We start from the raw sequence: 22631 nt of genomic DNA, 5'->3' as shown, positions 1-22631 counted from the left end.
CTGCCGACGTGTCTTTCAGGAAGAGGAGCGGGGAGAAGACAGCGACATGGCGCCTCCGGCCCCCGGCCCGACCTCCGGCGGCTCCGGGGAGGTAGACGAGCTGTTCGACGTGAAGAACGCCTTCTACATCGGCAGCTACCAGCAGTGCATAAACGAGGCGCAGCGGGTGAAGGTGCGGCCGCGCAGGGGCGCGGGGACGCTGGGGGCGGAGGCGGAGGACGCTGCCTGATGGCCGCGAGCCGCGTTCTGCGTCTAAAAACTTTCTCTTTTCTTCTCGCGTTTTTTGGGCACCTCTTCCACAGTTCAGTGAGGAGTAATCACTGTCCCATGGCAGAACCCAGAGCAGTAACAGTTTACGGTACTGCTCACTCGTACAGCGTTCGCTCTGCGCCCTTGAAGGCATTTTGAGTAAGGCAGGTGTTTATGCCACTGTAGTGACAATAAGTGTATTTTGTTCAGCCATACCTTCAGTTCCCGTGAGATGGAGACTGTTGCTTATCCTCATTTTACGGATGAGAACCCTAAATTTCAGTGAAGGACGTTTCCCTGCTCATCGAGCCTGGTTATTTCTCCCAGAGCTTACCCATTCGTACATTCATTCTTCATTGAGCACTTTTATGGACGGGCAATGTATTCCGCTGGACTCAGAATGATAACACAGACAGTTTCCCAGCGCAGTGGCTTAAACGCCTGTAATTCTGGTGCTTTAGGAGGCCGAGGCGGGCGGATCGCATGCGCCCAGGAGTTCGAGACCAGCTTGGGCTACATGGAGAAACCATGGGTCTACCAAAAATACAAAAATTAGCCGGGCGTGGTGGCGGGCACCTGTAATCTCAGCTACCGGGAGGCTGAGACAGGAGAATCGCTACAACCCGGAGGCCGAGGTTGCAGTGAACCGAGATCGCGCCACTGCACTCCAGCCTGGGTGACAAAGTTGTAAGAATTAAAGAGTAAAGAAACACGAAAGGTGGCTTGCCAGTCAAGACAGGTTTATTTTAGAGAAAACAAACCTGAGAGGCGCCTTCTGGCCGAGTTGGATCAGAGGCATACTCTTTTACAGACTAAGAGTTTTTAAGGATTCAGGGTCGGAGAGTTTATCAGAGGCTTGGACTGCTTCTGTGTCTCTTTGTTGTGCTTATCTGGGAGGGAGAGTTGTGTGTCTGTTCCCGTACGTCTTTTTTCTTTTTCTTTTCTTTTTTTTTTTTGAGATAGAGTCTCGCGCTGTCGCCAGGCTGGAGTGCAGTGGCATGATTTCGGCTCACTGCAACCTCCGCCTCCCAGGTTCAAGCAATTCTCCTTTCTCAGCCTCCCGAGTAGCTGGGATTACAGGCGCGCGCCACCATGGCCCAGCTAATTTTTGTATTTTTAGTAGAGACGGGGTTTCACCATGTTGGCCAGGCTGGTCTCCATCTTTTGACCTTGTGATCTGCCCGCCTTGGCCTACCAAAGTGTTGGGATTACAGGTGTTAGCCACCGTACTAACATCTTTCTGCCTCCATACATCTTTCTGCAGCCTCCCATACATCTTTCTGCAGCTGCAGGCATACCCCCCTAGTCTGTTTTTAGCTTCCCTATTTTAGTGCACCTGAAGGGAAAGGAATGTGCTTATTAAGGCCCACTGTTTTACTGGGGCCCATTGTATGAGGGTGAAGTTTGGCAGTTACCCAAGAAACGTTTCTCCCCACTCTCTCTCTGCCTGAGCTGTCTTTCTGTGTTTTACTGTCTCCTCTTTCTGACTGCTTGTAGTTAGAAGTGATTTCCTGGCCGGGCACGGTGGTTCACACCTGTAATCCCAGCACTTTGGGAGGCCGAGGCAGGCGGATCACCTGAGGTCAGGAGTTCGAGACCAGCCTGACCTGAAACCCCCATCTCTACTAAAAAATACAAAAATTAGCCGGGCATGGTGGCAGGCGCCTTAATCCCAGCTACTTGGGAGGCAGAGGCAGGAGAATCGTTTGAACCCAGGAGGCGGAGGTTGCAGTGAGCCGAGATCCAGCCGTTGCATTCAAGCCTGGGGGACAAGAGCGAGACTTCTCTAAAAAAAAAAAAAAGAAAAGAAAAAAGAAATTTCCTTAAAATGCATGAGGCTAGAAAGGGAGCTGGAACTTAAAGTGGCAGTGTTTGTCTGAGATGTTGGTGCTCTTGCTGTGTCAAAAGTGAGACCCTATCTCAAAAAAAAAAAAAAAAAAAAAAAAAAGAATGTTTCTAGTAGGCTTTCTTGTCTTCACCAGAACCCGCCACCGGAAAAAGAAAAAAAAAAAAAAACAGGCAGAGGGAGATTTGAGACACACAGTAGATGGAGGCAGAGATGGGAGTGATGTGGCTACAAGCTGAGGAATGTCACCATCACCAAAAGCTGGGAGAGGCAGGGAAGTATCCTCCCCTAGAACTTTTGGAAGGAGTGTGGCCCTGCTGACACCTTGATTTGGGACTTCTGGCCTCCAGGACTGTGACTGTCAAGGAACACTTTTTTTTTTTTTTTTTTTTTTGAGACAGGGTCTCACTCTGTGTCACCCAGGCTGGAGTGCAGTGGCACAATCTCAGCTCACTGCATCCTCCTCCTCCTGGGTTCAAGCGATTCTCCTGCCTCAGCCTCCCAAGTGGCTAGGATTACAGGTGCCCGCCACCACACCCAGCTAACTTTTTTTGTTTTTTTGTTTTTGAGATGGAGTCTTGCTCTGTTGCCCAGGTTGGAGTGCAGTGGCACCATCTCAGCTCACCACAACCTCTGCCTCCCGGGTTTAAGTGGTTTTCCTGCCTCAGCCTCCCTAGTAGCTGGGACTACAGGCGTGTGCCATCACACCCAGCTAATTTTTGTATTTTTACTAGTGATGGGGTTTCACTGTGTTGGCCAGGCTCGTCTCTAACTCCTGACCTCGTGATCTGCCTGCCTCAGCCTCCCAAAGTGCTGGGATTATAGGCATGAATTACCATTCCTGGACTAATTTTTGTATTTTTAGTAGAGACAGGGTTTTACCATGTTGGTCAGGCTGATCTCGAACTCCTGACCTCAAGTGATCTGCCCACCTCAGCCTCCCAAAGTGCTGGGATTACAGGCGTGAGCCACCGCGCCTGGCCAGGAATACTATTTTTTTTTTTTTTTTTTTTTCTTGAGACAGAGTCTAACTCTGTCACCCAGGCTGGAGTGCAGTGGCACAATCTCAGCTCACTGCATCCTCCTCCTCCTGGGTTCAAGCGATTCTCCTGCCTCAACCTCCTGAGTAGCTGGGATTACAGGTGCCCGCCACCACGCCCAGCTAATTTTTGTTTTTTTGTTTTTGAGATGGAGTCTTGCTCTGTTGCCCAGGCTGGAGTGTGGTGGCATGATCTCAGCTCACCACAACCTCTGCCTCTTGGGTTCAAGCGATTCTCCTGCCTCAGCCTCCCGAGTAGGTGGGATTACAGGCGTGTGCCACCACACCTGGCTAATTTTTGAGGAATACATTTTTTAAGCCATCTGGTCTGTGGTAGTTCATGACAGTGGCCTGAGCAACCTCAGCCCCACCTGAGGTGGCCCCAGGGAGAGCGCCTGGCATGTCTTTGCCCTTTGCTGCCCCAGCACTAGGCTCCCATCATGACATTTCTGGGTTTCTCAGACATTTGCCAGTTGCCCACAAGGTGGCAGGCACCGCCCAGCTGTTGGGGTTGAAGTAGCTCATAGGCCTTGAGTTGCTGACGGCCGAGTGTGGTCAGGTTACTGGCTACAGGGACAGAAGGGAGAGTTACTACCCCCAAGGTTTCTGGCTACAGGGACAGAAGGGAGAGTTACTACCCCCAAGGTTTCTGGCTACAGGGCCCCCATCCTGTCACCCGCCTTCCCAAACAGTACCCTGATTCCTTGACCGTGGCCACATCTTAAGCCACCTGGGGCCAGTGCTGGGGCCATCCTAGGGCCAAGTGACCTTGGTGGACGTGGTCTCCTGGCTTTGCTGGTTTCTGGGCTCCCAGGTGATCCTAGTGAGCCCTTGGGGTTGAAGAGCAGTGCTCTCCCACCCTGGGGACACACATGTGTCCTGATGGTAGGATCGTCCCTGGGAGTCGAGGAAAACCATAACGGTTCCAGAGCCTCACATCAGGGTCACGGTCTGCACATTTGTTGTTGTTATGCTTCCCGGCACTCTTGTCTCTCCAGTGCACTCTGCAGCCTCTGAGCACTTCTGCACGCACAGTCTCCTGGGCACCTGCGTTTCACACAGGGGCGGCTGAGGCCACCCTGGTGCCCCCCATGGTGCCCCACTGTGTTCTCACTTTGAAAGCCCAACAGCCAGCTTTTGTCTCTTTTTTTTCCCTAAAGATAGACAAGGTCTCAGTCTGTCACCCAGGCCAGAGTGCAGTGCAGTGGCATGATCATAGTCCACTGTAGCCTCGACCTCCCAGGCTCAAGCGATCCTCCTTCATGAGCCTCCCGAGTCGCTGGGACTACAGGTGCACGCTACCACACCCCGCTAATATTTAAAATTTTTTTATGGACACAGGGTCTCAGACCGGGCGCGGTGGCTCATGCCTATAATCCCAGCACTTTGGGAGGCCGAGGCAGCTGATTCACAAGGTCAGGAGTTCAAGACCAGCCTGGCCAATATGGTGAAACCCCGTCTCTACTGAAAATACATATAGTCCCTGCTACTCAGGAGGCTGAGGCAGAAGAATCTCTTGAACCCGGGCAGCAGAGGTTGTAGTGAGCCGGGATCATGCCACTGCACTCCAGCCTGGGTGACAGAGCAAGACTCCATCAAAAAAAAAAAAAAAAAAAAGAAAAAAAAAAAGACTATGCTTTTTGCTATGTTGCCTGTGCTGATCTCAAACTCCTGGGCTCAAGCAGTGCTCCTGCTTTGGCCTCCCAAAGCACTGGGATTACAGGTGTGAGCCACCACACCTGTCCTGTCTCTTTTTTAACTGACGGTGGCATGCGGCCCTGGGCTGGTCACCTAACTGATGTCCATCTCGGAAGGTTGATTGAGAGTTACTTATTTATTTTTTCTTGAGACGGAGTCTTGCTCTGTCGCCTAGGCTGGAGTGCAATGGCGTGATCTCAGCTTACTATAGCCTCCACCTCACGGGTTCAAGTGATTCTCTTGCCTCAGCCTCCTGAGTAGCTGGGATTACAGGTGCCTGCCACCACAACTGGCTAATTTTTGTATTTTTAAGTAGAGGACCCGGTGCCCGAACCAGGGGGAGTCACTCTGCCCTGTCCTCTGAAGCCGAGAACCACAGATTTCACCATGTTGGCCAGGCTGGTCTGGAACTCCTGACCTCTAATGATCCACCCACCTCGGCCTCCCAAAGTGCTGGGATTATAGGCGTGAGCCACCATGCCCGGCCTATAATATGTTTCTTTGCATACTTGAGAAGGTACATCTTTCACCTGTCCATCCCATTTGCAGGTGGGGCTCGATTTCTGCAGCCTCCACCCTCCGCATGCCTTTGACATTCTTCTAGGAGTTATTTATTTAGATGGCATCTTGTTCCAAATCATAGCCAGATACCCACTCTGGCCACCAGGGCCTGAGCAGAAGCTGCTGGGGCCTCTTGGCAATGGCAGCCTGAGTCAGGTCTGCGGTGGCCTGGGGTGAGGACACGTTAGACATCCACGCTCCTCCCTCAGGCTGGGGAGAAGGAAGAGATGTGGCTTGGAATCTGTGGTTCTCGGCTTCAGAGGACAGGGCAGAGTGACTCCCCCTGGTTCGGGCACCGGGTCCTTTGACCCTGTGTCTTGACAGCTGGCAGGCCCTCTTGCTGACAGCCTTCTCAGTTCCCTCTGTTTAGAGGTTGTTGGAGTGGCGATGCCAAGGTGGCTGGGCCCCTTCCCAGCTGTACTTTCCTCTCGAAGCCCCCAGGGGCCTGAGCAAGCACCCTCAGGCCACGGGCTGAGCTGCACTGTGCCCACCTGCCATGGGCACCCCGGGAAGTCAGCCAGCCTCCGGGGGCAGCATGCAAAGCTGTGTTCTGGAGGAGGGGCCCCAGCCTCCCTGCCTGGCCTGGGCTCAGGGGCAGCTTCCTTATCGTCCCAAAATGGATGTTGCCACAGGGCACCTCCCTCTTGCTCCTCAGTTCTGTGCAGTGGCTGGGCTGTGGGGGTGTGGCCCAAGTACAGAGCCGTTCCAGGGTCTCCCCTGGCCAGGGCAGGACACAGATGTCACCACACTGGGGCAGCCAAACTGAGCTCAAAATGTCTTGAGACAAAAGCAGAACAGAATCAAGCCACAATGGCCCCATGTCCAGAAGTTAGAGGTGCGGGCGCCACCCTGGCTTCTTAAGTGTGGCTGGAGCAGACACTGAACTTGGGAGCAAGCCTCCTTCCTGGGGTGGTGTCAGCGCGGGATGAGATCAGGCACCCCCCGTGTAGGGTACCCCCAGCAGAGGCCACTCGGGCTGTGGAAGATCAGGGCTGGGACTCAGACCTCTAACCCTGCCAGAGAAGCCACCTGTCCCCAGTGTACAGGGGCCTGTCTGTCATGCTTACCCTGTGTGGGCTGCGCCGGGCCTCCCACTGTGCGTCCTGACTCACATTGGTTCCCACAGTTGTCAAGCCCAGAGACAGATGTGGAGAGGGACGTCTTCCTGTATAGAGCGTACCTTGCGCAGGTGAGTGCGGGCCTTGGCGGGGGGCGAGAGTGATGAACAGAGTAGAGGATGGGGCTGGGGACAGGAAGGCACCACAGAGTGGGTGGCAGGGACAGTAAACAAAGCAGGGACCCAGGCCTGCAGCGTCCAGTGACTGTGAACAGCCAGCATGTGAAGGTGGCTGTGTCATGGAGGCCCGAGACTGCCAGGCCAGGGGACCTGGGTCACAGCTTCTTGATTTTTTTTTTTTTTTTGAGACAGTCTCTCGCTCTGTCATACTCGATCTCAGCTCACTGCAACCTCTGCCTCCTAGGTTCAAGTGACTCTCCTGTCTCAGCCTCCCAAGTAGCTGGGACTACAGGCGCGTGCCACCACGCCCGGCTAATTTTTATATTTTTAATAAACACGTGGTTTCACCACATTAGCCAGGGTGGTCTCGAACTCCTGACCTCGTGATCCACCTGCCTCAGCCTCCCAAAGTGCTGGGATTACAGGCGTGATTCAATGTGCCCAGCCAATTTTTTTTTTTCTAAAATAATTGGTAGGAGCCAGGCACAGTGGCTCACACCTGTAATCCCAGCACTTTGGGAGGCTGAGGTGGGAGGATCGCTTGAAGCCAGGAGTTCAAGACCAGCCTGGGCAACATAGTGAGACCTCCATCTCTACAAAAAAAATTAAAAAATAAGCCAGTCATGGTGGCATGTGCCTGGAGTCCCAGCTACTTGGGAGGCTGTGGCAGGAGGATCGGTTGAGCCCAGGAGGTCAAGACTGCAGTGAGCTGTGATCACGCCATTGCACTCCAGCCTGGACAACAGAGCAAGACCTTGTCTCTAAAAAAATAAGAATGAGGGCTGGGTCCGGTGGTTGACGCCTGTAATCCCAGCACTTTGGGAGGCCGAGGCAGGCGGATCACCTGAGGTCAGGAGTTCGAGACCAGCCTCAACATGGAGAAACGCTGTCTCTACTAAAAATACAGAATTAGCCGGGTGTGGTGGTGCATGCCTGTAATCCCAGCTACTCGGGAGGCTGAGGCAGGAGAATTGCTTGAACCTGGGAGGCAGAGGTTTCGATGAGCCGAGGTCATGCCATTGCACTCCAGCCTAGGCAACAAGAGCGAAACTCCATCTCAAAAAAAAAAAAAAAAAGGCTGGGCGTGGTTGGCTCACGCCTGTAATCCCAGCACTTTGGGAGGCCGAGGTGGGTGGATCACAAGGTCAGGAGATTGAGACCATCCTGGCTAACACAGTGAAACCCCGTCTCTACTAAAAATACAAAAAAATTAACCGGGCGTGGTGGCGGGCACCTGTAGTCCCAGCTACTCAGGAGGCTGAGGCAGGAGAATGGCATGAACCCAGGAGGCGGAGCTTGCTGTGAGCCGAGATCATGCCACTGCACTCCAGCCTGGGCAACAGAGCGAGACTCCATCTCAAAAAAAAAAAAAAAGAAGGGGGAACCATCTAGGAGGGAACACAGTGAGGGACGGACGGGCCCCCGGCTGCAGATGTGACAGTGGTATCAGTCTGGGCATCCTTGGAGGGCCAGTAGGTGGGCAGGGCTGGCTGGGGGCATGTCCTGCTTTATAGAAGCGCATCTCACAACCCCCATAACTGCTGCTGCCCTGCCCCCAGGTGACACGCCCTTTACCTCACCACCAGAGGTGGACAGCTGCCGGGGGACAGACAGTTACCTACCAGGGTCCCCAGCTCAAGGCATGGGCAGTGTGGCCCTGCAGATGAGGGCACACCTGGCTGCTCATGACAGGTGACGCCACGCCGACCTCCACAGTGTACTGCAGTAGGGGTGGCCCTTGCTGGGCTGAGGGGTCCCTGGTGGGGCAGGGGCTTCCTGTCTGGGGCTCTCCCTGCCAAGCTGAAGACATGGAAATCCTCTGGGGTGGACGGGTGCAGCTGACGCCTTGTCCCTGCTACAGAGGAAGTTCGGCGTGGTCCTGGACGAGATCAAGCCCTCCTCGGCCCCTGAGCTCCAGGCTGTGCGCATGTTCGCTGACTACCTCGCCCATGAGAGCCGGAGGTGAGGCCCCGGAGAATGGGTTGGCCTGGGGCGCGGGGCCTTCTCCAAGGCCTGTTGGTTATGAACCTGGGTGGGCGGGGGCATGGCGTGCAGCGCACAGCATCCCTCAGATTAGGCGCGTCTCCCCTCTGCTCCTTGCTGCTTTGTGCCTCAGTTTCCCTCACCTGCACAGCAGTGGGGGGCTGGTGATGGGTCCTGCTTCAAAGAGGAGGGTCAGAGACAGTGCTGTGTGTGCACACGCCCTCATGGACCACAAGGCACTCTCTGAACCTAGAACTGAAAATACCAATTACCGAGCAGCCCTCTGCACCACCCAGAGCCCCAAGATAGCCCAGGGCGCAGCGGGGGCAGGGCCCTCCCATCAGTTTTCTTATTTATTTACTTAGAGACAGAGTCTCACTCTGTCACCAGGCTGGAGTGCAGTGGTGCGATCTCGGCTCACTGCAACCTCCGCCTCCTGGGTTCAAGTGATTCTTGTGCCTCAGCCTCCTGAGTAGCTAGGACTACAGCCGTGTGCCACCACGCCCAGCTAATTTTTGTATTTTAGCAGAGACTGGGTTTCACCATGTTGCCCAGGGTGGTCTCGAACTCCTGAGCTCAGGCGGTCTGCCCACCTCAGCCTCCCGACTAGTCCCAGCTAGTCAGGGACTGCAACCTGCCAGTGTCTCCCCTGGAGCCCAGTGGGAGGGCGGGTGAGGCCACGCCTGTCCTGCCCCTGAGCCACAGGCCAGTGTTGGTCAAACGCCCATGGGTGGCAGCCAAGGGGAGAGAGGGCTGGGCTGTAGAGACCCAGGAACTTTGCCCCCTCCTGCTGTGGGGTCGGAGTGAGGGTCTGGCACGGGGAGACTCCGCTGTGATCCTGCTCTTCCTTGGCCCACGGAGGCAGTGCCCCGACTACCGCCTTCCTTCACTCAAAGAAACCTGGGCTTCCTAGGAGCTGACTTATTTGCAGAGGCAGCATGGTGGGGTGAATGGTGTCCCCCAGAAGATACGTCCATATCCTATCCCACATGCTTGTGAATATGGTATCATTTGGAAAAAGGATCTTTGCCGATCAAATTAAGAGATAAGGAGATGAAGACATGCTGGATTTAGGGTGGGCCCCAAAGCCAAGGACTTATGTCCTTTTAAGAGATAAAAGGAGGGCTGGGTGCAGCGGCTCATACTTGTAATCCCAGCACTTTGGGAGGCCGAGGTGGGCAGATCACCTGAGGTCAGGAGTTTTCGAGACCAGCCTGGCCAATGTGGTGAAACCTCATTTCTACTAAAAATACAGAATTAACAGGATATGGTGTCTGTGATTCCAGCTACTTGGGAGGCTAAGGCAGGAGAATCGCTTGAACCCGGGAGGCAGAGGTTGCAGTGAGCCAAGATCGCATCAGTGTACTCCAGCCTGGGTGACAGAGGGAGACTGTCTTAAAAAAAAAAAAAAAAAAGATAAAAGAAGACAGAGGCCCACAGAGTTAAGCCCATGTGACAACAGAGACAGACTGGAGTGACATGTCTGCTAGCCAAGGAGCAGCACGAATGGCCGGCAGCCACCAGAGCTGGGAGAGAGGCCTGGAACGGCCTTGCCCTCCAGCCTCCAGTTGGAGCCAGCCCTGCTGCCACCTTGACTTCAGACTTGCAGCCTCCGGAGCTGTGAGGAACGAAGCCCTGTTGTCCTTAACCGCCCGGGCTGTGGTGCTTTGCCACAGCAGCTCCAGGACATTCGGACGGGTGACCTCCCAGGGCCACTGTTTCTCCCACCCTGCGCTTCACCAGCTGGAGTGAAGGCAGGGAACCCTGGGTCCCCCAGGAGCAGCAGCTGCTGTGAGCATCACAGAAAAGCAGCCCCGGAGAGCAGGCGGTCCAGGCAGGGGCTTGTGGTGCGTTCATCTGGCTGCACAGCCGCGACCTCATTGACAGGTCACCCCGGGGACCAGGAGCATCCATTAGTAATTGGTTTTGGTTTTGATTTTGTTTTCTTTTCTTGAGATACGGTCTTGCTCTGTCGCTCGGCCTGGCATACAGTGGCACAGTCTTGGCTCACTGCAGCCTTGATCTCCCAGGCTCAAGTGATCCTCCCACCTCAGCCTCCTGAGTAGCTGGGACTACAGGCACGCATCACCATGCCTGGCTAATTTGTATGTTTTTTAGAGATGGGGTTTTGCCGGGCCGGGCGCAGTGGCTCCCGCCTGTAATCCCAGCACTTTGGGAGGCCGAGGCGGGCGGATCACGAGGTCAGGAGATCGAGACCATCCTGGCTAACATGTGAAACCCCGTCTCTACTAAAAATACAAAAAAAATTAGCCGGGGGTGGTGGCGGGCGCCTGTAGTCCCAGCTATTCGGGAGGCTGAGGCAGGAGAATGGCGTGAACCCGGGAGGAGGAGCTTGCAGTGAGCCGAGATTGTGCCACTGCACTCCAGCCTGGGTGAAAGTGCGAGTGCGAGCCTCCGTCTCAAAAAAAAAAAAAAAAGAGATGGGGTTTTGCCATGTTGCCCAGGCTGGTCTCAAACTCCTGGGCTCAAGCTATCCACCCAGTAATTGGTTTTGTTGCTGTTGTTTGTTTTTGAGATGGTCTTCCTCTGTCACCCAGGCTGGAGTGCAGAGGTGTGACCACAGCTCACTGCAGCTTCAACCTCCCGGGCTGAAGCCATCCTCCTGCCTCAGCCTCCCAAGTAGTTGGGACTACAGGTGCCACCAGGCCCAGCTGACTTTTTTACTTTTTTGTAGTAAAAGGGGTCCTACTATGTTGCCCAGGGTGGTCTTGAACTCCTGGGCTTAAGCGATCCTCCTGCCTTGGCCTCCCAAAGCGCTGGGGTTACAGGTGTGAGCCCCAGTGCCTGGCCCCATTGGTAATTGTAACACCTTAGGATGACAACATTACAGTACCAACGCTACAACAGCTGGCAGTGTTTACGCACCCTTGTGTGCTGGAGCCTCAGGAAGCTTTGTAAGGTGGTCTTGGGAGCTCCTTGCTCCTCCCCCGCATGATCCCTGTAACATGGTCCCTCAGCATGGGGAAACAGACTCAGACCTGAAGTCACTTGTCTGTCGGGCCTGGCACTGTGGCGAGCCCTCAGTGGAGCCTGGTTGGTATCAGACATACCATGCCCTCAGTGACACCTCAGACACAGGCCCTGGGCAGACAGCCCCCAGACGCGTGTGGATGCTTATGTGGTCACAGAGCTGCGTGTGAATCCAGAAGAACACCAGCTTTGGTCTAGGGTGGCCCCCTCCCCTGCCTTCTCTTTTTAGCTGCTCAACAGCCATGGGGGAATGGAGGGTCTGGATCCAGTTAGGGACACGGAGGCATGGGTGACCTGTGCCCTCGGAGCCGAGCTGGTCCTCAGCCTCGCCTGGGCTCAAGCCTGGCCCTGACCCGCAGCGCACTGGCCATCTTCAGGGTGCAGCCAGCACACTGGGCTCTCAGGGACTGAGGGCAGCTGCCCCAGCAGTGGGGGTGCACCAGGACTCCCATCCTTCTGCACGGCCCCTCGGCACCCAGGCCGACCTCCTGCTAGAAGACGTGGCCTTGAAGCCCACAGGGCTGATGGGTTATGGTCAGGAGTCCCAGCTGGGCCCACCAGCCTCCTCAGGAAGGTGGGTGAGGTTGGTGTGAGACTGGCGTTGCCTCCTCATGTCCCCTTGGAGCGCCCCACCCCACATCTCCCGGCCTCGGGTCCTTGCCTGGCCCAGCATGAGAGGTGCTTCATAGGAACAGGGGGAGGACGTGTCGGGACAGCTCAATGCTCAGCCTGCTGCTGCTCTGCACCCGCAGGGCCTGGCTCACTCTCTCTGGACCTGTCTGCTCCCAAGGAAGGGGACCCTTCGAGGTCCCACAGAGGCCACCCCAGCTGTGGGTCCTGAGCATCTGTGTCTTGCAGGGACAGCATTGTGGCCGAGCTGGACCGAGAGATGAGCAGGAGCGTGGACGTGACCAACACCACCTTCCTCCTCATGGCCGCTTCCATCTATCTCCACGACCAGAACCCAGATGCCGCCCTGCGTGCGTTGCACCAGGGGGACAGCCTGGAGTGGTGAGTGGCCGCCCTGCTCTGGGGCCAGCCCAGGGAGGCAAGTGCCCCCTGCCACATCTCCAGGCTGCGCACGGCCTCGCTGGCTGTCGTCGTGGGAGCAGAGAATGAGGCAGTGCTGAAATGAGGCCCTGGCCTGCTGTCCAGGCTCCAGCCCCCCTGCCCAGTGTGGGAGGCACTCCCATCTGCGCACCAGGCTGCGGATCCAAGGACACGGTGCCCAGGCTGCAAACCCTCTGTTCCCAAGGGCAGAGCAGAAAGCGGCTTTGTCTCTGCTTGGTTTCTGTGTCCCAACCCCCCATGAAGCCTTCTGTGTCTCGGCCCTGGGCCCAGTCTCTCGGGCCTCCCCGGGCCCCCCACACCGGCTCTCCTCCAGGGCCCTCTGGGGTTGGGGTGCTGAAGCCCTGCAAGGTTGGTGCCCCCCTCCACCCTAGGATGTGACTCTGGGCCATGTCCAGGGCACTGGTCACAGAAAGTGTGTCAGTTCTGCCCCGTGAGCTGTCCCTGCAGTGCCTGCCTTCCACTGTGAGTTGCAAGCTGGGCATTTCATGGTCGCTATGGATCTGCTCCCATCCCACCTCCATCCATGGAGGGCTTAGAATTGCAGGGCGCAGCCAGGCATGGTGACATGCACCTATGTTTCCAGCTACTTGGGAGGGGGAAGCAGGAGTATCTCTTGAGCCTGGGAGGTGGAGGTTGCAGTGAGCCGTGATGGTGCCACTGCACTCCAGCCTGGGTGGCAGAGCCAGACCCTGTCTCATACACAAAAAAGAAAATAAATAGGGATGTCACGCTGTCAGCAAGCCGGCGGACTCGGTGCTGGTCCAGGTGCTGGCTCCTGTTGGCGGGAAAACAAGAACAAGAGGCCTCACGAGTAATTCGTGGTCACAGCCGCCTGGGGCTGAGAGGGATGAGGGGATGAGGGGACCTGCAGAGAGTGGGTGGCCCCAGGGCTCTGGTGCAGGGGTGGGTGTGTGGCCCTCCGCTAGGGCCTTGTTCCTGAGCGTCAACCGCCTCCTGGGTGTTGAGTCCGGGCAGGGCCCTCCATCTGCAAGCACAGCCCATGGAGGCTGCTTCTCCAGATAGGCAGTGAGTGGGCCGGGGCCTGGAACCCTGTCCTCGGTACCCGCCCACAGCTCCCAGGCCCGAGGAAGCTGAGTGGTGAAATATGGGAGTGAGGGTGTCCCCCTCTGCTGGGGGGTGCTGGTGGTCCTAAGCACAGGACTTAGGAACATCCTAGACACACACAGTGAGCCCTGGGTGTGGAGCGGCCAGGCAATGTGTCTGTGGCCACCCGCTGACCGCCCCCTGGCCCTGTCCTGCAGCACAGCCATGACAGTACAGATCCTGCTGAAGCTAGACCGCCTGGACCTCGCCCGGTGAGCCCTCCCGCCCCTCTCCACCCGCACTGAGCCACGGCCCAGAGCGTCTGTGGTGCTGTCATTACTCTTGTTGTCTTTCCTTTCCATGGGGGTAGCTTGCCGTCACTCAGCCCTTCCCTGCAGTATGTTGCCAGGGAGGAGGGCCATGGCTCTCTGTGCCTCAGTTTCTCTCTATGCAGTAGGTGGCAGGCCTCTCCCACAGGGTGAGGGTGGGCTTCATGGAGGGAGAGTGGACGTTGTGCCCGGAGCAGCATGTTACTTGGCCAGCTTTTAACTGTGCCATGGGGCTGGCGGGGCCTGCACATGGCATCACCAGGTTGGAGGCCATGGCTGGGGGTCCAGGACTCCCCTGCCTCAGAGTTGTTCACACTGTAGTTCCGTCGTCCTTCCCTGCGTTCCATCCTCCGTGGAGTGAGTCTCTCCCGAGCCTTACCTTGTGCTGGCCACCCCGGGGGACCATAGCTGGCGCCAGTCCCACCTTCCCGGAGCCTGCACATGGTCGGACGGGCAGGGTGGCTCGGGCACTTAGTCGTGGGGTATGAGCATGCAGTGGAGCACAAAGCGGGGACCATCCCCAGGCTCCGGTGGGCCCCAAGTGGGAACAAGGCAGGGATGGCCAGGCCAGGGCCCTCGGCCACTCAGCCCCTCCGTCATCTGTCCCCGCCCCAGGAAGGAGCTGAAGAGAATGCAGGACCTGGACGAGGATGCCACCCTCACCCAGCTCGCCACTGCCTGGGTCAGCCTGGCCACGGTGAGCCCTGGGCCATGAGGTGGGCGGGCATTGCGGGCACCTGGCTGAGCAGGGTCTGTGGGCACCCCCACCTGTGCCTAGGCTACTGGCCACTCCAGTGGGGCTCCAGGATCAGGCCATGGCTCCCTGCCAGCCTGGCACAACTCAGCCTTGACTCCATTCCGGGCTTCTCACAGCCAAGCGACTTGGCCAGAGCCAGAGCGAAGAGATGGTGGGGGCGGGAACGGGTTCCTGAGCCTGAGGTGCGGGGGTACTCGAGGGTCTGGGTTGGCCTGGCAGGCCCTCCTCCCCTCAGGGCTTCCTGGGGTTTTCTGCGACTCAGCTTTGCTCTCCAGGGTCCTGGTCACCAGCCAGGGACGGAGTTCAGTGTTCCCATAGCAGCGGTGGAGATGTCCTCAGCTACCAGGCCTGGGCGCCTCCGCCTGGCAACAGCCCCTCTCCTGGTATCTGGGACTTGGCCCCCTTCTGAGCCACTCTTTTGTGCGGGCCTGTTAAAATGTGCTTCCTGGCCGGGCACAGTGGCTCACGCCTGTAATCCCAGCACTTTGGGAGGCCGAGGCGGGTGGATCATGTGAGCTTGGGAGTTCGAGACCAGCCTGACCAACATGGAGAAACCCCATCTTTACTAAAAATACAAAATTAGTTGGGCTTGGTGGCATGCACCTGTAAACCCAGCTACTCGGGAGGCTGAGGCAGGAGAATCGCTTGAACCTAGGAGGCGGAGGTTGTGGTGAGCCAAGATCGCACCATTGCTCTCCAGCCTGAGCAACAAGAGCGAAACTCTGGGAAAGAAAAAAAAAAATGTGCTCCCCGTCCCTGCCCGCCACGGGACTGGAGCCTCACCCAGACGGACTTCCAGTGACCGTCTAGTGTAGTAGGACAGGCCCCGCCAGCCCTCTCGGGTAGTTTGAGCTGTTTTCACAGCCCGCCTTGGCCTCAGGCTCCCCCTGCAAGTGTCCCGCTGTTCTGAGCAAGTGGACAGGTCAGGGCTGCTGGTCACAGAGCTGACTCCTCCTCCTCTGACATGCCCAGTGACTCAGTGGTGCCCACTCAGACCCTGGCCCAGCCACCTGTGCACTGAGGCCTTGGAAGCCCCAGATTCCACCTCTGTGTACTCAGCACTCCGGGAGCTGGATGGGAGGTGGGGCGGGAGGCGGCCGCAAGTCTTTAGGCCCCATCAGCAGAGTACAAGTTACGGGCAGTCCCCATGGTGGAGTGGCTGTGCCTTGAACCAGGCACACCAGATTCGTCTCTGTGCAGTGCTGGAGTCCCCCCGCTAGGGGAGGAGGCCGATGGGGGAAGGGCCGGGCAGCAGGGGCACAGGCGATGATGCGGGACCCTCCCTGCAGGGCGGTGAGAAGCTGCAGGATGCCTACTACATCTTCCAGGAGATGGCTGACAAGTGCTCGCCCACCCTGCTGCTGCTCAATGGGCAGGCAGCCTGCCACATGGCCCAGGGCCGCTGGGAGGCCGCCGAGGGCCTGCTGCAGGAGGCTCTAGACAAGGTAGGCACAAGCCTGTCCCAGAGTGGGGACGGAGGGAAGGCCAGGCGGCCAGAGGGCAGGGTCAGGGCGGACAGAAACAAGTATAGCAGAGACCCCCTGGGTGTGCGTGCGGCCCCACAGGGCTTCTAAGGCCCAGTCAGCAGCGAGATCCACAAAGCAGGGATCTCACCTGCAAAGAAATCCAGATTCCGGCCTCACAGAAATGGGGCATCTGGGCAGCCTGGGCCTCAGTGGTCTGAGCCGACCTTGTTGTCACCTCAGCTGCCTGCCCGGGGCCTGCACATGGACCCCTCACCTGAGTACATATTCGGTATTGGAGAGACACTCCCAGTCCTTATTTAGGGGAGAGCATGCTGTGGACAGGAGCTGTTCGTTGAGAGAGCGCTGCCTGCCCAGGGTGGCTGCAGTCATCTCCAGCCTGGTGTCTGCAGTCCTTCCTTCCTTCCTTCCTTCCTTCCCTTCCTCCCTCCCTCCTTCTCTTCCTTCCTTCCCTTCCCTTTCTTCCCTTTCTTTCCTTCCTTTCTTTCTTTCTTTCCTTCCTTCCTTCCTTTCCTTTCTTTCCTTTCTTCTTTTTTTTTTTTTTTTTTTTTTTTTTTTTTGAGATGGAGTCTCACTCTGTCACCCAGGCTGGAATGCAGTGGTTTCATCTCAGCTCACTGCAACCTCCGCCTCCTGGGTTCAAGTGATTCTTTTGCCTCAGCCTCCCAAGTAGCTGGGATTATAGGCACCTGCCACCACACCTGGCCAATTTTTGTATTTTTAGTAGAGACGGGGTTTCGCCATGTTGGTCAGGCTGGTCTCAAACTCCTGACCTCAGGTGATCCACCCGCCTCAGCCTCTGAAAGTGCTGGGATTATAGGCATGAGCCACCACGCCTGGCTATCTGCAGTCTTTATGAAGAGTTTATGTTATGTTAAATTAGAAATATATATATATTTTGTAAAGACGGGGTTGTTCTTGCTGTGTTGCCCAGGTTGGTCTCGAACTCCTGGCCTCAAGTGATCGTCCCACTTCAGCCTCCCAAAGCATTAGGATTATAGGTGTGAGCCACCATGCTTGGTGGAATTCTTTTTTTTTTTTGGAGATAGAGTCTTGCTCTGTTGCCCAGGCTGGAGTGCAGTGGTGTGATCTCGGCTCACTGCAAGCTCTGCCTCCCGGGTTCATGTCAGTCTCCTGCCTCAGCTTCCCGAGTAGCTGGGACTACAGGCGCCCACCACCACGCCCAGCTAATTTTTTATATTTTTAGTAGAGACGGGGTTTTGCCGTGTTAGCCAGGATGGTCTCGATCTCCTGACCTCATGATCCGCCCACCTCAGCTTCCCAAAGTGCTGGGATTACAGGCGTGAGCCACTGTGCCCGGCCTGGATTATTATTTTTATAATCACAAAGGACATCAAAGCTTTTTCCATTCTGGAGAAATGAATTTTGGGGGGTTTTTTGTTTGTTTTTTGAAACAGGGTATGCCACCATGTGTGGCTAATTTTTGTATTTTTTGTTAGAAATGGGGTCTCACTGTGTTGTCCAGGTTAGTCTTGAACTCCTGGGCTCAAGCAATTCTCACCTTCCTTGGCCTTCTAAAGTGCTGGGATGATAGACGTGCACCAGTGCGCCCAGCTGAGAAGCACTTCTAATCTACTGACAAACACTGGTGAAGCCCACCTCCCTGTCTGACTTTCCAGGGGCTGAGTTATCATCAGAAAGTTGTTTGCAGAGCGGGGCAGGCCAAGGGGTATCAGGCTGGCCCCATCACAGGCCGGGTACTGCTCCTCCTGAGCAGGGTCCATCTTTAGCTCTGAGCAGTCTGGGCTGGTCAGGAACTCCCAGCCTGATGTGCAATCTCAGACCGGCTGTGTGTCTCTCGCTGCCCCAGGGGTGAGACTGGCACCCTTCTCCACCACCCTACCCCTCCCTGCCACCTGAGAACACTTGGATGCGTGTTGTGTTCATGGCCGCATCCTCTGGGGGCTTTTGTTATACCTCTCAGGTGACATGTTCCGTGACTCACGTCACCCTGCATTCTTGCTGGGTTTTGGGAGGCACTCAGGTCCCCCCGCTTCCCTTTGTAGCCACCTCATGGCTGTTCCTGTGAGCGCAAGCTGGTGTCCCCCTTCATGGTGGAGACTGAGGCTCAGAAAAGTCCAGTCTCCAAAAAGGTGCCCTGCCATGGGCCGCCGTGGGCAGGTCGGGCTCCGGGCGCATCCTGGTTGGTGTGTCTGTGCTCCAAGCAGACACCGGGGCTCTGGTTGGGTCTCCTGGCCTAGATGTTTCCTAGGGTCCTGTGTGCTGGGAGCCTAGAGTGAGTGGGTCAGGCAAGGTCCCCTGCTGAGGTTTCTTTCAAGGCTCCTTGGGAGCCGGTGCAGGGGTGGCAGGTCCGCCCATGGCCTCGGGGTTCATTGTACAGCAGGAGTTGAAGCCATCTGGGTCTGGGCCCCGTGGCTTTGAGGTGTGTGGGACAAATACAACCTTCCCAAATCTTTATAAACAAGGGGTCGCACCCCAGGCTGGACCACAGATGGGGAAACTGAGGCTCAGTGAGACGGCTGGCCCCTTGGCACCGTATCATCTGAGATCTCCACCTTGCAGAGCGGTGGGCAGTGTCAGTCCCACCCCACCTCTGAGGAGGTGACCTTGTGTGGTGCTGCCTGAGGTGGGGGTGACGGGCAGGCATGGGGGCTGGAGTGGCTGACCCTGCCTCCCCATGTCTGCCTGTGTCACCAGGATAGTGGCTACCCGGAGACGCTGGTCAACCTCATCGTCCTGTCCCAGCACCTGGGCAAGCCCCCTGAGGTAAGCGGTCCCCAGGGCTCCAGGCCAACCCTAATGTCCAGACCCTGGGACCCCAGCCTAGGGTCCAGGCCCTAATCTCTAGGCCCCTGGGAAAACTCTGTATACAGTGTGCCCACCGCAGCCCACCTCCCTCACAAACCCTGTGCCCCCCAACCCATCCTCACCTGGGGCCCTGCCCAACCTGCTCCCCTGAACACCACGATACATCCCCCACCATGTACGGAGGCCAGCTCCATGCCAGCGCCTCTCCAGGGGCAGGCCCATCCCTCCACCCCCACCCTGAAGGTTCTCCGAGATCAGCCCAGTCCCAAGGCAGGGTGAGGAGCCCCCTGGGGTACTGTGGCTCTCACCCCCATCCACCCCTGTCCTGCAGGTCAGAGCCACCGTGGGGTCCCCGTGTTCGGCTCACCTGCCTCCCTGCCTCCCCTGCAGGTGACAAACCGATACCTGTCCCAGCTGAAGGACGCCCACAGGTCCCATCCCTTCATCAAGGAGTACCAGGCCAAGGTGAGCGGCGGGGGTGGCCTGTCCCCGAAAGCCAGGCCAGGGGGCATCTGGAGCTCAGCCTATGCTCACATGCGCCCTCTCTCTCCCTCCACCTGTCTCCCCACACCCCGCCCCCACCCTGTGTTGCCATGTGTCTTGCTAAAGGAGAACGACTTTGACAGGCTGGTGCTACAGTACGCTCCCAGCGCCTGAGGCTGGCTCAGAGCTGTCAGGACCACGAAGCCAGGACAGAGGCCAGGAGCCCTGCAGCCCTTCCCACCTGGCATCCACCCCTCTGGGGGCAGGAGCCCACCCTCAGCACCCCCATCTGTTAATAAATATCTCAACTCCAGGGTGTTCCACCTGATGATGTGCTCTGGTCACTTTGCTGGGGGCATGTGGGAGCTGACGCTCAGGGAGAGTCCTGGGGCACTGGCGTCCAGGGCTGTTCCTGGAGACCAGGGTCTGTGACGATCAGCAGCTGTGCAGACCCCCACCCCGCCCCTCACACAGCCACAACCTGCTCCTGCCAGGCCAGAGGCAGTACAGCCCTGTCCCCATGCTTCACCCTGGCCCCTAGAGGCCACTGAGCAGCCCTGGTTGGCATCGGGGGAAACTGAGGCACAGAGAAGTCATGCCGCTATCATGAGGGGCACCAAGATTCAAAATGAGAACCCCTAGTGGCCTGGAAGAAGTGGGGGCCAGGGCAGGAAAAACTCAGGCCTCAGCTCAGCAAAGCCAGAGGGGCCGTGTGGGGTCAGCATTAACCCCAGGCGCTGCTCCTGCTGCCCCGCAAACCCTCCTCCAAGGCAGAGTCCTGCTGTGGCCGGGGTCCTGGGGCCAAGCACCCAGCCACGATGAGAGGCGGCCACACCATTTAGGGAGGGAGGTGGGTGGGTGGCAGTGGGCTGGCCGGAGCCTCCCAGATGAGGTCACCATTGAGCTGTGCCCACCCAAACAACAAAAAGGAGCTGCCAGGCTAGGTTCTGGGGGACAGGCACCCCGGCAGTGGGCATGACCGGTGCAGAGGTCCCTCAGTGGCACAGGGCTGTGAGGTCAAGGGGCGCTGGATGGGGATGCATGCCCTTTGACCTCTGAGCCTGGCCTGGGCTTATCCCCCAGGGAAAAGATAAGACACTGGGTTTCCCCAAGCCACACACCCAGGCCTATTCATTTGAAACCAGACCCTGTCTCTGGTTGCCAGGGCAGGACAGCAAGCAACCCCCACCCCCAGCCTGGTAGGGGAGGGAAGTGGCAAAAGAGAACTCCCTGGGCAGGGACATTAGGAAGGGTCCAGGCCGAGCTTCCTGGAGGGAGGAGACCTTGGGGTGGGTGGGGGGACATCGGCCTCAAGACTGACCTCTGCCCAACCTTGGGTGCCTGGTCCCCAGCTGCCAGTAGAGCCACCTTCCATTCCTGCCCTGCACCCACCCGTTGGCAGCCTCCTGGCTGGACCCGCCAAAAAGAAATTCGAGGCTGAGCTGGGGCCAGTGGGTGGGCGGGTGGCGCCTCTCCCATGACCGATGGGCACCATGGTGACCAGATAGTGCTGGCCGAGAGGGTGGAGGGAGGTGGCTGGGACTGTCCACGGCTGCCCCACAGGCCTGGCTGGACCTTTGAGAGCATATCCCCCTCGTCCCCCTCTGCCTGCCAGGCAGGTTGTGGCGTTAGTCACATCTCTGGCCTCCGGCTGGACCTGAACTATTGACCAGGCCAGGCCTAGTGCCCTGCCCCTACACTAGGCCCCTAGTCCATATGGAGTCCACGTTCAAGAATAAAGAGTGAGGCCAGGCACGGTGGCTCATGCCTGTAATCCCAGCACTTTGGGAGGCAAAGGTGGGCAGATTACTTGAGGTCAGGAGTTCGAGACCAGCCCGTCCAATATGGCGAAACCCTGTCTCTACTGAAAATACAAAAATTAGCTGGGTGTGGTAGCAGTCGCCTGTAATCCCAGCTACTCGGGAGACTGAGGCAGGAGAATCGACCTGGGAGGCGGAGGTTGCAGTCAGCTGAGATTGCACCACTGCACTCCAGTGTGGGCAACAGAGCGAGACTCCAACTCAAAAAAAAAAAAAAAAAATGAGGAGCTGTATGTATGTAGGGGCAGATGGTGACAAGTGCCAAGCAGACATAAAAGACATGAGGGGTGTGTGGGACTTCAGAGTCGGGGGCAGCCTGAGCAGGTGGCAGAAGAGCCATGCAGGTACCTAGGGGAACAGCATTTCAGGAAGGGGGAACAGCTAGTGCAAAGGCCCTGAGGCAGGACAGAGCTTGGCATGTTGGAAGAACAGCAGGAAAGCCCACAGGTAGAGGGAAACAGGGCACTGTGAGGGCGGCCAGTGAGGACCTGGGCTTTCCCTGGGTGGGATGGGAGCCATGGAGGGCTGCAAGCAGAGGAGGAACAGGCCAACAGTGTCGCAGCCACCTTCTCGCCTCTGTGGGGTGAGAAGGAAGCCAGGATACCAGACAGAACCCTAGAGGGTCCTAGAGGGTAGTGGTGGGGGGGTGGGGGGTGGGGCAAGGCTGTGCAGATGCAGAGAAGTGGCCACATGCAGGGCCACCTGGATGTGTGTAGGGGACTGGGTGTGGGGACTAGGTGTGTTCACCTGTGCCCCTGAAGGTCAGGTGCAGGTGTGTGGGAGCCAGCGCGGCTGCTGCAGGACTCATCCCTGCATCCTGCACCTTGAAGGCCAGGTGTGGGGACATCCTGGGGGTTAGGATGGGGGGGTGCAGCAGTGCCTGGGGAGATGGTCCTAACAGAGGTGACCAGTGTCTTCCTCGATGGCCTTCAGTGGCTTTGGGCATAGGGCCTTGTCAATGAACAGTGCATTGGAAAGTCACTTATGGTGGTCCCAGTGATGTCACAGTCGATCCAGATTGGGAGTCCCTCCCACGTTGGCAGCCACTCCTGCAGCCTCTCTGCAATTCCTGTATTAACCTGATGTTGGGGAGCCACCCCCCGGGTTCCCCAGGGTCACAAACAGCAGCAAGTGACCCTCAGAGAACCCCCTCATCTCAGCAGCCCCCATCACACCTTTGTCCCAGTAGCCCGCTCTGCAGACCTGCAGAAGAAGATGCCTGGGAAGTGCCCAGGGTCCCCGCGTCCAG

The 22631-nt window shown here is 57.3% G+C and overlaps 1 protein-coding gene across 4 annotated transcripts; it reads left to right on the top strand.

Moving 5' to 3' along the window:
• Window positions 1-24: 24 nt before the first annotated feature.
• COPE (COPI coat complex subunit epsilon) lies at window positions 25-19890 on the top strand. Of its 4 annotated transcripts, none has more exons than XM_054465030.2 (10): window positions 25-172; window positions 6520-6582; window positions 8492-8592; window positions 12463-12615; window positions 13938-13991; window positions 14664-14745; window positions 16095-16250; window positions 18969-19037; window positions 19470-19544; window positions 19689-19890. In XM_054465030.2, the coding sequence occupies exons 1-10, from the start codon at window positions 47-49 to the stop codon at window positions 19734-19736; spliced, it is 927 nt and encodes a 308-aa protein (XP_054321005.1). In that variant the 5' UTR covers window positions 25-46; the 3' UTR covers window positions 19737-19890. The 4 variants fall into 4 exon arrangements, with proteins under 4 accessions (XP_054321005.1, XP_054321004.1, XP_054321006.1 ...); XM_054465029.2 differs by having other exon boundaries at window positions 38-172; window positions 19706-19890; XM_054465031.2 differs by lacking the exon at window positions 16095-16250 and having other exon boundaries at window positions 38-172; window positions 19706-19890.
• The last annotated feature ends 2741 nt before the right edge of the window (window positions 19891-22631 follow it).

This window comes from Pongo pygmaeus, chromosome 20 (genome assembly GCF_028885625.2).
Source record: "Pongo pygmaeus isolate AG05252 chromosome 20, NHGRI_mPonPyg2-v2.0_pri, whole genome shotgun sequence".
Taxonomy (NCBI): domain Eukaryota; kingdom Metazoa; phylum Chordata; class Mammalia; order Primates; family Hominidae; genus Pongo; species Pongo pygmaeus.
The sequence above is the reverse complement of the archived record's forward strand: the minus strand, read 5'-3'. Positions and strand labels throughout refer to the sequence as shown.